This window comes from Brienomyrus brachyistius, chromosome 9, assembly GCF_023856365.1.
Source record: "Brienomyrus brachyistius isolate T26 chromosome 9, BBRACH_0.4, whole genome shotgun sequence".
In the NCBI taxonomy this organism is placed as follows: Eukaryota; Metazoa; Chordata; class Actinopteri; order Osteoglossiformes; family Mormyridae; genus Brienomyrus; species Brienomyrus brachyistius.
The window spans coordinates 3,508,416-3,523,890 of record NC_064541.1 but is presented as its reverse complement, the minus strand read 5'-3'; the positions used below and the strand labels follow the sequence as shown (position 1 = coordinate 3,523,890).

General features: G+C 43.2%; 4 protein-coding genes across 6 annotated transcripts in view; all 4 read left to right on the top strand.

Moving 5' to 3' along the window:
- The window catches only part of apoeb (apolipoprotein Eb), a 42,018-nt gene that overhangs the window by 13,685 nt on the left and 12,858 nt on the right, over positions 1–15,475 (top strand). Inside the window, exon 1 of one of the 2 annotated variants that reach the window (XM_049024366.1) lies at positions 4,329–4,338. The exons of the other annotated variant lie outside the window; for it this stretch is intronic. The gene's annotated coding sequence lies outside the window, so the exon portion shown is untranslated. Of the gene's footprint in view, positions 1–4,328; positions 4,339–15,475 lie in introns of those variants that run through there. 2 annotated transcript variants of the gene reach the window in all.
- On the top strand, positions 1,070–2,867 carry LOC125748339 (apolipoprotein A-I-like). The gene is made up of 4 exons (XM_049024371.1): positions 1,070–1,119; positions 1,203–1,256; positions 1,475–1,622; positions 1,731–2,867. Exons 2-4 carry the CDS (start codon positions 1,217–1,219, stop codon positions 2,299–2,301), a joined length of 759 nt encoding a protein of 252 aa, XP_048880328.1. The 5' UTR covers positions 1,070–1,119; positions 1,203–1,216; the 3' UTR covers positions 2,302–2,867.
- LOC125748341 (apolipoprotein A-IV-like) lies at positions 5,317–7,052 on the top strand. The gene is made up of 4 exons (XM_049024374.1): positions 5,317–5,398; positions 5,505–5,560; positions 5,891–6,020; positions 6,113–7,052. The coding sequence occupies exons 2-4, from the start codon at positions 5,521–5,523 to the stop codon at positions 6,684–6,686; spliced, it is 744 nt and encodes a 247-aa protein (XP_048880331.1). The 5' UTR covers positions 5,317–5,398; positions 5,505–5,520; the 3' UTR covers positions 6,687–7,052.
- Positions 9,067–11,166, top strand: LOC125748337 (apolipoprotein A-I-like). Of its 2 annotated transcripts, none has more exons than XM_049024367.1 (4): positions 9,067–9,158; positions 9,268–9,329; positions 10,047–10,200; positions 10,296–11,166. In XM_049024367.1, the coding sequence occupies exons 2-4, from the start codon at positions 9,290–9,292 to the stop codon at positions 10,870–10,872; spliced, it is 771 nt and encodes a 256-aa protein (XP_048880324.1). In that variant the 5' UTR covers positions 9,067–9,158; positions 9,268–9,289; the 3' UTR covers positions 10,873–11,166. The 2 variants fall into 2 exon arrangements, with proteins under 2 accessions (XP_048880324.1, XP_048880325.1); XM_049024368.1 differs by having other exon boundaries at positions 9,124–9,158; positions 10,050–10,200.

Genomic DNA, 15,475 nt, shown 5'->3' with positions numbered 1-15,475 from the left:
GACAGACCTGGAGGCCCACGTAAGAATAAGTGGAGGACCTATTTGGTCAAGACCTACACTATATGAACAAACGTATTGGAAATCATTACACGTACAGGAACTTTTACAACATCCCATTCTAAATCCACTAAATCCAAATCCACAAGCCATACGGCATGCATATCAAGACATGGGTTTGCGTCCTAGTATAGCAGGGGTTTGAGGCCCCTTGCACGAGGACTAGAGAGGGTCATCTAAAGTACTCTGCAAAGAACATAGGTGGTTAAAGTTCCACGTTTGTGGTACCATTTTATGATAATGATTATTATTAATAAGTGATTCTATTTTTTTCTGAGCTTATTGTCATGCTTATTGTAATTCCTTTCTTTTAAATGTCTGTAAAGCACTTTGTAAACCCTGTGGTTTAAAACAATGCTACATAAATCATTAAATAAATAAACAAATAAATAATAAAGTCTGCAGGTGAACAGTGGCCCCTACAACGAGGTCAGAGACTAAACCATTGTTTCACAAAATCTAAAGTCGACCTGGCAGATAGATCATTCAACTGGAATAAATGGTAATGCATATATTCATTCCTTAGAATTTCCATAATTCCATAGGGTGTTTTATTTCCAGAGTCATTGCAGTCAGTGACATCAGTAAAATTAAAGCCTGCTTCTGTTCCACATTGCATAGACACTTCTGGACTGGTGACAAATCCAGCCATCAGGTGTGCTAGGGGACTGTGACCTCTGTGTGCCACAAATATTTTCACAAACACGTAGAACCTGTTTGTCTGTCCCATTTGGATTCAGTAAGTGTTACACATTGCCTGAATGCAGACCAAGGGTAGGCCATGATTTGTTTGCACGGTTTGGTGTGCCCAGGTCTGCACCACAAGCCACCCAGGGCCAGCAGTGATGCATTCAGTGGATGCTGGAGCTGTGTTTGTGTTTTACTGAGCTGGGTTCTGTATTGCCATGTCATCAGCCCTTTGGTGTAATGTGGAGTAGGAGTGTCTGCTGTGACTGCAGGGAGCTCTTTACTGGACTTTGGGTCCCAGACTGCAGCCCTCTGATTCCTATATATACAGCAGACACTGGCACCCAAAACACAGAGAGGCACTTCCGGACACAGGTAAGAAGGACAATGGACTTTATATGGAAGTCTATCAACCGTAGGCCTTCTTGACCAATTGATTGATTTCCTTTTCTTTCCAGAATTTCAAACCAACATGAAGGTGTTTCTGCTGTTCCTACTGGTAGTTTTTTCTGGTGAGATTCTTACCTGCAACCTTTGTGTGTCACATCTAAAAATAACAACTGCACTCAAAATAATACTGAAATAAAAGTTTTGCAAATGGACACTACAATGAAGTTTTGTATTTGCAGTATTGAAAACTGTAGTAAGGGAAAAATATAGCTATGCATCTTAAATATGAAAAAACCTTCATAAGAATACAGCTAAATTTTAATATTTCTTATGCTAACAGGTTGCCAAGGCAATATTTTGTGGGCAGACCAGCCTCAGTCACAACTGGAACAAGTTAAAGATGCATTCTGGGATTATGTTGCCAAGGTTTCAACGACTGCTGAAGACAGTTTAGGGATGATTCTGTCTGAGCTGGGCCACGAAGTGAAGTGAGTCCAAAGCTCGTATAAATGTGCAGGATTTGGGTAACAATGACTTGGATTGGTCATGTAGTAATTGCACCTCTTAATTCCTTCTTCTTTGTCACCTCGTGCCAGGGTCACAGAGAGCACTAATGTGGCCAACCAATATGCAGTGGCTCTGCGTGGTCAGCTGACTCCACTCGTCCAAGACATGTTTGCCAGAGTTTCCCAGGAGTCTGAGCTCCTGAGAGAGCGCCTTGAGAAGGAGCTGAGCACTGTGACAGGAGAGCTGGAACCCTATGCTGAGGAGCTGAGGGCCAAAATCCAGCAACAGGTGGAGCAGCTGAAGCAGGAAGTGGCCCCTTATGCAGATTCCCTGGACACCGAAGCCCTGAAGACCACCCTGCTCCAGAAGAGTGAAGAATTGAAAGTCAGCCTGGATGAGAGCATGAAGGAGCTACAGTCGAAACTGGGTCCATACACTGAAGAGCTCTGGGAGAAAGTGGACCAACGTTTGCAGGAGTTCAAGGACAACATGGCTCCTCTGGCTGAGAACATCCAGAGCCAGATGATGCAGAGAGCAAAGATGGTCCAGCAGAGTCTGGCACCTTATGCTAAAGAAGTGAAAGAAAAGCTGGACCCCTATGCCCAAGATGTTAGGGCCCGGTTGATTGCACTTTGGCAAAATTTCTCCAAGAGTGACTAGAGCTTCTGGCTAGATCTTCTTCTATCTTCCACTCCCGGTTGCTATGGGATGTACACTCATACTGTGATGTTTTCTATAGGCCAAGAGAGCTGGTTTCTCAATACTACCTGCATCACTGGGTATATCATGAACTACCTGAGTCCAGAGGCATCAGAAGCATTTTGAATGTGGGGGGACACACTGGCATAATGAATAATTATGAAATGTGAGGGGGGAATGTTCCCCTCAGATTTAATGGTAGCGACGCCCATGCCTGAGCCAGACTAGAGACCATAGACACCCACAGAACATGAATACCTCATCAGTGAAATTAGTTAATAAAAAGGTGGAAAAACTGTACGATTTTGTTAAGAAAACTGTAGTTAAATATGTATACCAAGATCTAGTGTGCAATTCATTTTAACTGAAATATATATAGTATCAGTAAAAAGTTTGGACACTCCAAGCCACCTATAAAGGAGAGTGAAAGAGTGTGGCATCACATGACCTGGCCACCTGACCTAAACACAGTACAGATTTGGAGGACTTTGACCAGAGAGTGAAGGAAATGTGACGGAGTTCATTCATGCGGCTGAGTTCTGTAAATAAAACCTTTGATGAAATTCACACCATTTCTTTATCAATCCATGCCTTCCTTTACTTTTCTATACCCACATACCTAAAAGATATTTGAGTCATGAAGACATAATGAACAATAAAGTCAAGGATTCAGATAAGTATCTTACATTTAAAAAAATCACAATTTACTGCTTGACCTTTTAATGCAGCTTTTTTAATGTACATAGAGTTGGCATCTCCAAATTGCCCCAGATATTTTTGTGTGCCCTGGGCTTACATCTCATTCACGTTGTTTCTTTGACTTGTGTCCTATGCAATCGGGAATAAGATCAATGTGCCCTTTGTCACCGTAGGTTAAAAGCTGTCTGGGTGTGGCACAGCGGCTCCGCGATCAGCGCTGTCTGGGCGTGGTACAGCGGGTCCGCGATCAGCGCTGTCTGGGCGTGGCACAGCGGGTCCGCGATCAGCGCTGTCTGGGCGTGGCACAGCGGCTCCGCGATCAGCGCTGTCTGGGCGTGGCACAGCGGGTCCGCGATCAGCACTGTCTTGGCGTGGCACAGCGGGTCCGCGATCAGCGCTGTCTGGGCGTGGCACAGTGGGTCCGCGATCAGAGCTGTCAGTGCACCCAGTAACCTTAGATACTTAGGCATAAATTTTTACACCAAGCTCTCAGACTTGGTACAGATGAATCACATTCCAGCCTGCCATGCATACTATGGTGGGGAGGGCCATTTATGTGGCCTTCTGCCTCCTCCTGTTTTAATTGCACTTTAATCATCACATACCAGTATACACACAGGGCCTTGGGGGGCAGGGGCACTACTCAGAGGCTGGTGGTATCACTCGCCTCTGTGCTGCTGCCGCCCCTCAGTTTTACTCACACCATATGCATTGAGGGTCTTGATGGGGAGGAGATGTGGAGGAGAGCTGTTCACAAGCAGTGTTCCTCTACACCTCCCCCGTCAATTTTAAATGCATCTTAGTTTCTCAACAGTCATACTCATCCCCTACACTACATACAGTCACATACATCTCCACACATATCCAACACTCTACCTCTCACACAGGTGCATGGGGGAGGAGAGTGGGCGGGTCTTCCTACACCCATGCTTCCTGCCTGGGGTGGGGCGGGAGGGCACTTGGTCGCTTGGCTGGTGGCGACCTGGGGTTGCCTCCGTTCTCTAGCACGTCGGAGGGCAGTCCGGAGTGGATGGGCCTATGTCTTTGTGTCTCTGTGTGTGGGTGTCTGTGTATGTTGTGGGGATGTGTGTGTGATCTATGTGCATGGCTGAGAGGTATGTTTGCGGGGTGTCTCTCTGGATGGTGGAGGCCTGGGTTCGGAGCTTGCTGCTCCGTCCTGGGTCCCATTTTAACCTGGCCATTGGTGTCAGTTGTTATTAGGCAGTGAACATCAGGATACATTCAGAGTCACTCAAATGCACTGCAATATGAACATAATCCCCCTCTCCACTGTGTCTTGTTATGATCATGTATTTGACCTCTTTTGATAATGATAGCTGCCCCTAAATGACACTGTCCATTTCTATCATGTCCGGACTTGACAGGGTGATACCTCAGTAGCTGTTCAGAACCCCTCTGTCTTCCACTAAAAGTCACTTTTGGTTGATGATTTCGAATTGGTTGTTTTTTCATCGGCCTACGTTTCGGGGAGCTTATCCACTGCAGGCTCACTGCAAGGCTGGAGCTGATCACAGAAAGTGCTGGGACAGAATCCTCTAAGATGCTCTTCAAAGGCAATAAAGAAGCATCAGCCGAACTCAACGGCATAGGAATGCCTGGAGGAAACATTCAAAAAGCGGAGGTCACACTGCTGCCTGCTTAGCCAGCATGGTGCTCCTCCCAACAAAAAGAGTAATGTCAGGAATCAGCATGACGTAACTCAGCTAAACGGCGAAGCAAAGATAGAGCAGCGCCTAAGTGCTTCCCGAACTGATTATGAATGTATGTATTTTACTCTCCCAGGCAAACACGACAAATCTAACTCTGCAGGACAGTTATGTGGAAACTTTTCTCTACTGAACATTGGACCACTTTGGTCTGACATGATATTTTTAGAATATTGCTAAGGTTTAGAAATTATCACTCTTAATGAAGGACTGTAGATGAGGCTAATTATAAGAAATGTAGCATTTTTCCATAACATAAAATGACAGGAAAGAAACAATGAAAAATCACATTTCATAACTCTTCGTGCTTCCCTTGTGTCTATATTGGCTTATACATAGTTGTGTGTATCATGTTGTATAACAAAGGTGGAATTCAGTCCTCTGCAGCTTCATACATTCTGGGTTTTCTTCTTTTGAGACAAATGTACAGTATTATCAGGGTCTAACTGACACTAATACCTATCATGACCTTTTTGGGCCCAGTATCTGAGTGTTATCAGGGTTCAGCCTAGTGCTCTGGTGACAGCAGGGAGCTCCTTACTGGACTTTGGGTCCCGGACTGCCGATCTCTGATAGCTATAAATGTAGTCTGATTCTGGAGCGCAGGCAGAGATCACCCTTTACACACGCTGGTAAGTTCTGACCATGTCGACTACACATAGTTCCTTTCCAAACATAATTACTTGAAAGACGTTCTTAAGATGAAAACCAATCATTATTTATTCTTGCTTTGTCTAGAATATTAGCTGCCACTATGAGGCTACTTGTGGTACTCGTCCTTGCAGTTCTCACTGGTAAGTGAGTAGCTGGATACAGTTGAAGTGAATCCTCTGCACCAGTGCTCCCAAACTGAATGCACTAATACTACTGGGCTCTAATTGGTCAGACTTGAAAATAGCCAATATTAATAGATAATGAATAAAAACATGAAAAGTGATTGATTTGTGAATCTAATAGTTATTAAAATTGAAACAGGATCTGTAAATATATTATTTTTCATACTTAGATCATCCTGCTGTAATAAGCAACTCTACATACAAAAATGACATTGGTTCAAAGCATGTATGAAATTATTTAAACTTCAGTCTGCCTTTAATACCATTCGTCATTGTTCTGTCCTCCAGGTTGCCAAGCCAAAGAGCCACATCTGGAGGATGTGGCCAGTGCATTCTGGGATTATGTTGCAAAGGCAACACACACTGCAAAGGACACTCTGCAGATGATCAGAGAGTCTCAGCTGGGCCAGGAAGTCAAGTAAGTCATAACTGACATGGAGTAATTATTTACAGTAGAAATTATATATCACAGTCCTCAACAGGCTAATGTTTTGCTTTTCGAATCTATAGTGACAGGATCACAGGGAGTGCAGATGTTGCCAGTCAGTACACCATGGCTCTGCACAGTCAGCTAAAACCAGTGGCCCAGGACATGTTGACCAAAATGCTGAAAGAAGCAGAGGTACTGAAAGACTCTTTGATGAGTGACATAAACACAGCCAAGGTTACGCTGGAACCCTATGCTGAGGAGCTGAGGGCCAAAATCCAGCAGCAGGTGGAGCAGCTGAAGCAGGAGGTGGCTCCTTATGCAGATTCCCTGGACACCGAAGCCCTGAAGGCCACCCTGCTCCAGAAGAGTGAAGAACTGAAGGTCAGCCTGGATGAGAGCATGAAGGAGCTGCAGGCCAAGTTGGGCCCATACACTGAGGAGCTCCGTGAGAAAGTGGACCAGCGTCTGCAGGAGTTCAAGGACAGCTTGGCTCCGCTGTCTGAGAACATCCAGAGCCAGATGGTCCAGAGAGCAAAGATGGTCCAGCAGAGTCTGGCACCTTATGCTGAAGACCTGAGGGAGAAGCTGGACCCCTATGCCCAGGACCTGAAGACCCAGCTGAGCTCACTCTGGGAATCATTTACCAAGAAATAAAAAGATATCATCCTGTCCCTTTCCCTCACAGTTAACTATATCAGACACAGCTTTCACAACATACATACACATGTACTTGATTGCATTTCTGCATTGTTATGCCTTAAAGGACATTTTCTCATGTATTCTATATTTCAAGGAGTATCAAAAATGCGACTAATTAAGTGAGACATGGACAATTGTAAAAATACATTGTCAGGAATTAATGTCACTTGAATATACAACCCTTTATTCATAAAGGATGACTTCATTTGTCAAACATGTATTTCAATTTATTTCACAGATATGTAAATATTTTTTTTAATTGTAACCCTCAATTCTTGGTTTGTCTAATTTATTTAAATAAATAATGTTTTCAAATGGTGATTTGAACTTTTTGTGCATTGTCTAGCATTAGTAATATTTCTGTATGACCTAATATTAAGTTTAAATACATTTCTTTGGAAAACAGCAGCAGTTTGCCTGCTATGATATTTACTTACATAATCCAAAGTCATAAATGACATAGGCTTATGTGCATTAAATATCTTATAATCTAATAATATTTTAGAGCAGTTCTCAAAGTCCTGCCTTACGGAGTTCACATTCTTTCATTTTGTACATGTAAATGTTCCAAATGTTACCATGCAATTATTTCAATAAACAGTAACTATTTATTGTATCCATATCTATGAACTTCTCATAGATGGATGTAGTATTTCTCTTGTTCAATGCATTACTCCAGCAATACTACAAATAGTAGGGATGTTACCTCTAGCCCTCCATAATGAAGACCCTTAACGCCACGGCTGCACCTTGATACCCTGTCGATGAAAATCACAAACAATAGTGGAGGCGAGATGAATCATTTGTGAAGGGCAACATCCACTGTAAACTCAGTTCTTATTAGATTCATACAAAGACTAATTAAAGTAGCAGCAGCCCTGATAGCTCATTTTCCTGCAGCGCCTCCTACAGGATGTCCAGAACATGCAGCCAAGAGTACATGTAAATTGTGTGTATATATTTCAATAAACTCTTATGCAGTGGTGGGCAGGGTTCCACTAATCTGCTAACTGCTAATCAGTGAAGCTAACTTTTTTGTTAGCGAATTAATTAACTTTGAAAACCACTATGACCAAATAGTTTCTACTAAATTTAGCACTGCTAACTGAATTCACAAATATTTTTTCACAGGTAAATAAAGTTTAACAGTCAAAAACATTTGTAAATCTTAAAATGACACGTATTTGTTCGTTGTGAGCACATCTGCAACAATCTAGCTGACATGCTGTTGTCTATGTGTAAACACAAGACGTGATTGATCAATAACTTACCATATTTAAGGTAGTCTGGGCTAAATGTAAGTGAATGAAGATAAAGTCCATTTAAACTAGGGTACCTTGAACTAAGTGGAGAACAGGAGCCTGTATCACAAAGCTGGACTTCTTGCTTAGTCACATTATTTGTAATTATTATTTCATTATTTGATTCGGGTACCCTAGTCACCAGCTTTAGCACCTCATTGGTAGAAATGAGGCATAGGTATGTTTCAGGGTTTCAGAGCCCAAAACCAAACTGAAGCTAAATTCATGCAACAAAGGTTAGTGGTTATTGTTAGCTTCCACTAAATTTTCTAGTGGTGTATCATTTTATCATTGTTCAATTAAACTTGGGAGTTAGCGGATTGTTGATTATCAAACCTAATATTTTTCAGCCAGCTCTTATGTTTATGTATATATGTGCATATGTCATTCAGACAAATCGTATTTCAAAAATATACCGTATCTATGATCGATGGAGTAACAAATTCAGAATCACATTTGGAGTGATTCATGAGCTTAATAATAAGGACTTTAACCCTACGTTACTGTTAGCTGTTATCGCTGACTAACTGAGTTTTATTGCAAAGAATCTAGTAGCACTAATTTTGTTTTACAACAACTTGCCTACTTTCCATCTCAAAGGGCAAAATCCATTACCTTGAACTGAATATAAAACAAACATTTAAACATTTTTTGTCTACTGTCATCCCGATTGCCAAATTCATATGTGAGACTCATATAAATAAATAATAAGTAATCACAATTGTTGTAGCAAGGAATCATTAATTGTTCTGTCAGAGGAACCTTACATGATGTGTTTGAATATAAAAATAAACACAAGATGAGAAAAATCTAATAAAGCAATATGAAAGATCATACAAATGTCACATTGGAGAAAAAATTATTATTACATTCATGCCCTAAGAAGTTTAAATATTCGCCTGCAGTGGGGATAAAGCTTGGCACAGTACACATGTATTGTGGTGCTATCTGTGTGTTATCAGGGGTCAGTCTAGTGCAGATATCAGTGTGATGTGGAGCAGGAGTGGCTGCAGTGACAGCAGGGAGCTCCTTACTGGACTTTGGGTCCCAGACTTTAGGTCTCAGCTCCATATATAAACAGCCAGACACTGCCACACTGACACAGAGAACCTCAATCCCAACACAGGTAAGACAGGAGGTTGGCTTTTAGCACAAATATGTAAAATGAAGACCTTTTGAAACTGGAATGTTTTTGTTTATGAGGAGACTGATAAGTTTGCTGTTTTTTTCCCTAGGAAACGTGTCTTAAACACCGGCATGAAGGTCTTTGTAGTACTTGCACTTGCAGTATTTTCTGGTAAGCAATTTGTGTTGTTGCTATTACTATAATGTAATCATATAAATTGATTATTTTCTGTAGAGTATCAGTGTCGTTTATGAAATTTTAATTCATAAATTCACTGCAGAGTGTAACAATTCATGTACAGATAACATCTGAGCATCTGTAAAGAAATGTTATATGAAAGCAAAGGTTTACAGAAATATTGTAGTAAATTATATCTTAAAATATGATTGATATCATTTGGCTCAGTAGACAAAGATTATTTGTACCCTTACTGGATAAATGTTATGGAATATGAAAAGATGGATGGATTATTACAATCAGATCTATTACATCGTGGAGTGGTGGGTCTGAGGCTAAAGATCTGTGACAGCAATCAGAAGGTTGCTGGTTTAAATCCTGTGAATGTCTGGAGTGGTTCTACTCCATTGGGCCCTTGAGCAAGGCCCTTAACCTGCAATTGCTTCATCCTGGACATGATGTTAATCTACATCCAGTCCTGCAAGCAGGTCCTCCAATTTACAGGGACATTTGGGGGTTGTTGGCAGGATTGTCACTCCAGCCACCGGAAAAAACTCACACTGTTACATTTGGACTAGTGTGGTGCTGAGGTATCACCAGCCACATGGCTTCATTCAGGTTCTCATCCCTGAGGTGGTTTGTCATGTGGTGGGTGTGGCAATGTGCTGTAATCAGCGCATGCTCCTTACCCCTCTCTCTATCACATCCCAGCAGGTTGTCATGCCAACATTCTGTGGGCTGATGAGCCCAAACCACAGCTGGAAAAGGTGACCGATGCATTCTGGGAGTATGTTGCCAAGGCTACGCAAACCACTGAAGAGACTCTGAAGATGATCAGGGAGTCTCAGCTGGGCCAAGCGGTTAAGTGAGTCAGTTAACAAAGTGAGATGAAAAGAAGCTGGTTAGTGTTTGTGTCCCACTGTAGTGAATAACATCATTGTCTTTCTCTGTGTTAAATAGTGCCAAGATTACAGAAAGTGCTGATGTGGCTAACCAATACACAGTGGCTCTGCGTGGTCAGCTGACCCCACTGGCCGAAGATACGTTGACTCAGATTTTCAAACAAGCAGAGGTTCTGAGGGAACGTCTGGCAGAGGATGTGAGCTCGGCTAAGGGTAAGCTGGAGCCATACACCGATGAGCTGAAGGCTAAAATTCAGGAACGAGTGGAGCAGCTGAAGGGGGGAATAGCCCCTTATGCAGATTCCCTGGACACCGAAGCCCTGAAGACCACCCTGCTCCAAAAGAGTGAAGAAATGAAGGCCAGTCTGGATGAGAACGTGAAGGAGCTGCAGACCAAGCTGGGCCCATACACTGAGGAGCTCCGGGAGAAAGTGGACCAGCGTCTGCAGGAGTTCAAGGACAACGTAGCTCCTCTGGCTGAGAACATCCAGAGCCAGATGATGCAGAGAGCAAAGACGGTCCAGCAGAGTCTGGCACCTTATGCTGAAGACCTGAGGGAGAAGCTGGACCCCTATGCCCAGGACCTGAAAACCAAGTTAAGCTCACTCTGGGAATCCTTCATCAGTAGCAGTTAAAAACAAAACTCCAAATCCTTTCTGAACATTGCTAGTGAGCATTTCAGAGATACGATTTCTCTTGATCCTGCTTTATCAAAACAATGCCTGGCCAATACAGTCACACAAACAGGACCACACTGCATTTGAAACAAAACCAAACTGTGAGACCACTCTGAGATATTAGTTTCTAACTACTGAGCACTTTATTTTATTCATACAATGTATGTTTGGTTTTGTGAATGCTGCATGAAATGTATATGGTTGACTTCACACTGTAATGAATGATATTTACAATAAATATATTTTAAAACACTTGAAGCATCCTGTTAAATTAGTTCACAATACAATTTCATCACAATCCTTATACTGTTTTATAATTATTGTAGACTATGACGTGAGGTGCATCCAACTGCATATCAGACAACACTATATCTGGGGAACTGTTTCATTTTATATCTCAAATGAGATTCACTCCATAGATCCTTCCTGTATTTTATGGCATATATGTAGTATATATGCCATATATACAAGCTTTTTGAGGTAAGAGTGATTTGAAGCAGTGTTTACTAGGTGCAGATTGATAGTTTTGTCCATGGACACTCCCAAAAGTCCATAAATTCATTCACATCACTATGAGGAAATGGGACAAAATAATCCACCTATCACTGTTTTTCATACAGGAAATTCCTCTATCTTCTGTGAGTTTTCGCAATTTACTTTACAATACAACCAACCCAATCTGAAAAAGAAAAGTGAGGGATAAGATTCATGTTTAATTCCCTATATCTCATATTAATTGTAATTACACGACACGTGACCTTCAAAGTTGCATAGCATATTTAGGAGGTAGATTATCAGGTCTGGTGAAAAACAGAGTAAGCATGAGAAAGCACTCTAAATATCATCCTTCTGTAAGCATGGTTAGACCAGAAGCTGGAGTTCACAAGGGAGGGCCGAGAGGCAGATATTCCCAAAGCAGACAGTCAGTATCTGATAGCTGATCATTCCTAGCTTACAAATAGCAAAATATGATCCATTAGTACTTGCACCCATTCAAACAGCTAAGACGGACAATGCATTCATACTCTACTAGACATGGAAGCTGGGCCTCTCTCATAACGAATGAAAACAAAATAAAAGCATAGTTCATAAAGTGTGATTCAGATTTAGATACTGGGGAAAGCTAGGAGAATCCTAGTGACTGAAGAAGCCTCTTTGTGTTAATGGCTAGTACCAAAGAGTCTCTTCATGTTGAAGTAGGCTACCGGAAAGCCAAATGTCAAAATATGATAGATATAACACACCTTCTGTTAACAGGGTTACTTGTAGTGACCTGAGGTGAGAGGCCCCATCCACCGTGCACTGTTATTCTTGTACTGAGGAACACTCCTTAGGATCTCCTGAAGCAACGACCCCGACGAGGCAGACACAAAAAAATACACCCAATTACTCCCACAGGTTTATTTCGGTGCAAGATGAGTATACTTTCCTTCCCCAAATAAATTCACTTCCCACCAACCAATAGGTAAGACCAATTGTGTTATTCACTCCCCCACTGCAAAATAAGCACTCCATTTATACCAAAAAGATGATTCACACAACACCCGACCCAACTACACCGCACACAATCCCCTTAAGGGGCAATAGAGGAAGCTAAACCCACCCAAGGACATGAAACAATACTCCCTCCCAAATAAACCCGTTAAACAAGCACGACAAACTCAACAATTAACAAAGCAAAACCAACTCAGTCCTGAACCCACTTCTGGTGCTTGGTCTTTGTTCTGGTGAATCCAAGTGGGTGCTTCCGACGCTTCTGAGTTCCGATGCGAATTCACTGGCTCTCGTGCTCCGAGACGTCCCTCAGCACCTCTCCAGCGCTGACAGCCTCCTCGCCATGGTGAATGCCTTCTACTTGGCCTCCATGGTGGGATTGAGGGCACAGTGCATCTCGCTTGCCCCCTCCCCACCGTCGTAGTCAGCGTTGCCGCACTGCTCGCTTGCTCGTCTCCATGTCATCTCCACGGTACCAGCTATCCCCTGATGGCAGGGACGGATTATGGGTTGTGTGGGCCCCTGGGCAAAACGTTCGCGAGGGCCCCCCCCCCACCACCACCACCAGCACCACCACCACAACCACCACAATTCAAGGGCCCTTGGCAGCCAAACACCCTCCCTATAGGGTCAGGGGCCCTTGTAGGCAGAGGATCAAAGAATGTAGGCCCTCTAAAATAGACAAACAAAAATACATTGTTGATAAGCGTTGCAAATTGTTTTGGCCTAGGGGCCCCATGGGCCCCCTGCACCCCAAGGGCCCCTGGGCAGCAGCCCCACTGGCCCGGTCCGTAATCCATCCCTGCCTGACGGAGACCTACACACAGAGACAACGAACGAAAGCACAAAGACAGATCCCGGCAGCGTAGCTGCTCCTGCCGCTGACGCCGTTGCGCTCCGTGACTCAGTCCTCAGTCCTATCCCAGCCAATTGATTGCCACCCCGATACATAGCGCAAAGTCCCCCCAGTTGTCTATGGTGCTGCCTGGGGAAAGTAACAACACACCGCACCAAACCCAAAAGTCCCACAATCAGATGATACCAATTCCCCCGAACAATTAATCAACCCAACGGGATCAAAACCAAATACTCCCCGTCGTGCTAACCACTACATATTCATTAAGTTTTAATAAACACTGTCTTTGATAATAGGCTACTGGTAGACCGCTTTGCTGGCAAAACCCAAGTAAGAGCCGGTCTTCTTCATCCTATTAGGTATACACCTGCTATGCACTCAGGTAATCAGTTTGCATGGGGCCGCCTTTCAGTGACTAATGCACTCATCCTTATACTTCAGCGAATCACAGTGACATTTATTTGTACTAAAATTATCGGCTGCAGCAGTTAAAGTACTTGGGGAGGTATGCAGAGATCCAGGTGGGTGGCAGACAGATTCAGCCATAAATGGACATTTTTTAAGCACTGACTTATCAAAACATTGTTTTGGGAGCAATCTAGTGTCATCAGGGACAGGAGGAGTTTGTCCATGACTCTGAGCTGTGACAAAGGGTGACTGACAAAGAGCAGCTCTAAAAGCCAGCAATGTCTTGCTGTCAAACTGGCTGGCTCCCATTTTCTGGCATTACTTCATGGGATACTTGTCCAGCCCTCTCTCTGATCACACCCCCTGCAATTGCTGCTTTTCCATGGAGGACACTAATATTCTCATCCCTGAATAGTCCTGACTCTATCTGTCCTGGAATCGTGGCATTAGTGATGGACAGGATACACTCATGGAAACATTTCTCTCCCAATAACAAATTTAGATTTTCTTTCCCATCCCCACGGAAATGGCAGCTTTTCAAAAAAAATTTACATACATTTTATGTCATCAGTCCCATCACTGCTCAATCCCTGTTGCCATGGAAATTACCCTAATTCCGCCAAAAAAGATTCCCTGATTGGTTCTAGGTATCCAGTCTATAGACTGGACAAGGATAAAAGTTCACGGTTAAATTTCAGGTCTATAGTAACCCTACAGACATGCCAATGAAGGTACACAGGTCTTTTGGTTTGCTGACAATGGCCAGAATCCTCCTCTCTTAGGTGTTCATGAATACCTTCTGAAAGTGAGTCTCTATGCTTAAGGCCTCCTGATGCTGATCTGAAGGAGACCACAATGTGGGTGTGCACAGGGTGCTGCCCTCTCGCCCTGCACCTCAGGGGCTGTGGGTTTGAATCCTCCTTCTGTGTTTGTGATGTTTGCATGTCCAGTTTGAATTCGATTTTATATACAGTAATGCCTTTCACAACAGAATCGCCCCAAGGTGCTTCACATGGGTGTCCTGTGATACATTCAATATCATTAAGACAGAATAATACATAAACAGAGAAAGCCAGATGACAATGGAGGAGAGGAACCAAAAACTCCCAAGTAGGGAGAAAAAAACCTCAGGGGGTCTAAGATCATTTGGCTGCCCAACCCCCCCGGGTATGATAACATTATAGAAAAAGAAAGAGCAGGCTTGCTTTGCTAAAGGCAAGGTGTAATCTGTGGTCAAGGACAAAGCCAAAGTCCATCAATGAGTCAGTTCTCCACATCAGCCTGTGTAGGGTGGCAGATTGAAGTCTGCACCCAGAATGTTACAGTTTGTAAGTCACATCCACCATGTCACCCCCTCCATGGGACTGAACCAGGACTCAGCTCAGATGGTGCCCACCCTGTGCACCATGCGGACATATTCTCTTCATGTTGGGTAGGTTTGAATCCTCCCTTTGTGTTTGTGGTCTGCTTCCCTCTTGTTGTGTTGCTTTTCACTGGGTACTCCTGTTTCCTCCTACCAACCATAGAGGTGCAGTTAGGTGAACTATGATTTCTAACTTGCCCTTAACGTGTGAGTGTGTGTTTCCCCACTAACAGACTGGCATTCTGCCCAGGGTGCCCTGCTGCCTTGGGCCATATGCTGCGTACCATGGGCTCATGGCCCCCCTCTATACCCCACTGAAAAATTGCTTGGAAACTGGATCTTCATTTCACATTTCATGATAAAAAAAAAAAAACAATAAACTATGTCATTGAATTTCACAGTTAATAAACCCTGTACACAATGTGATGCCTCAAACGTAT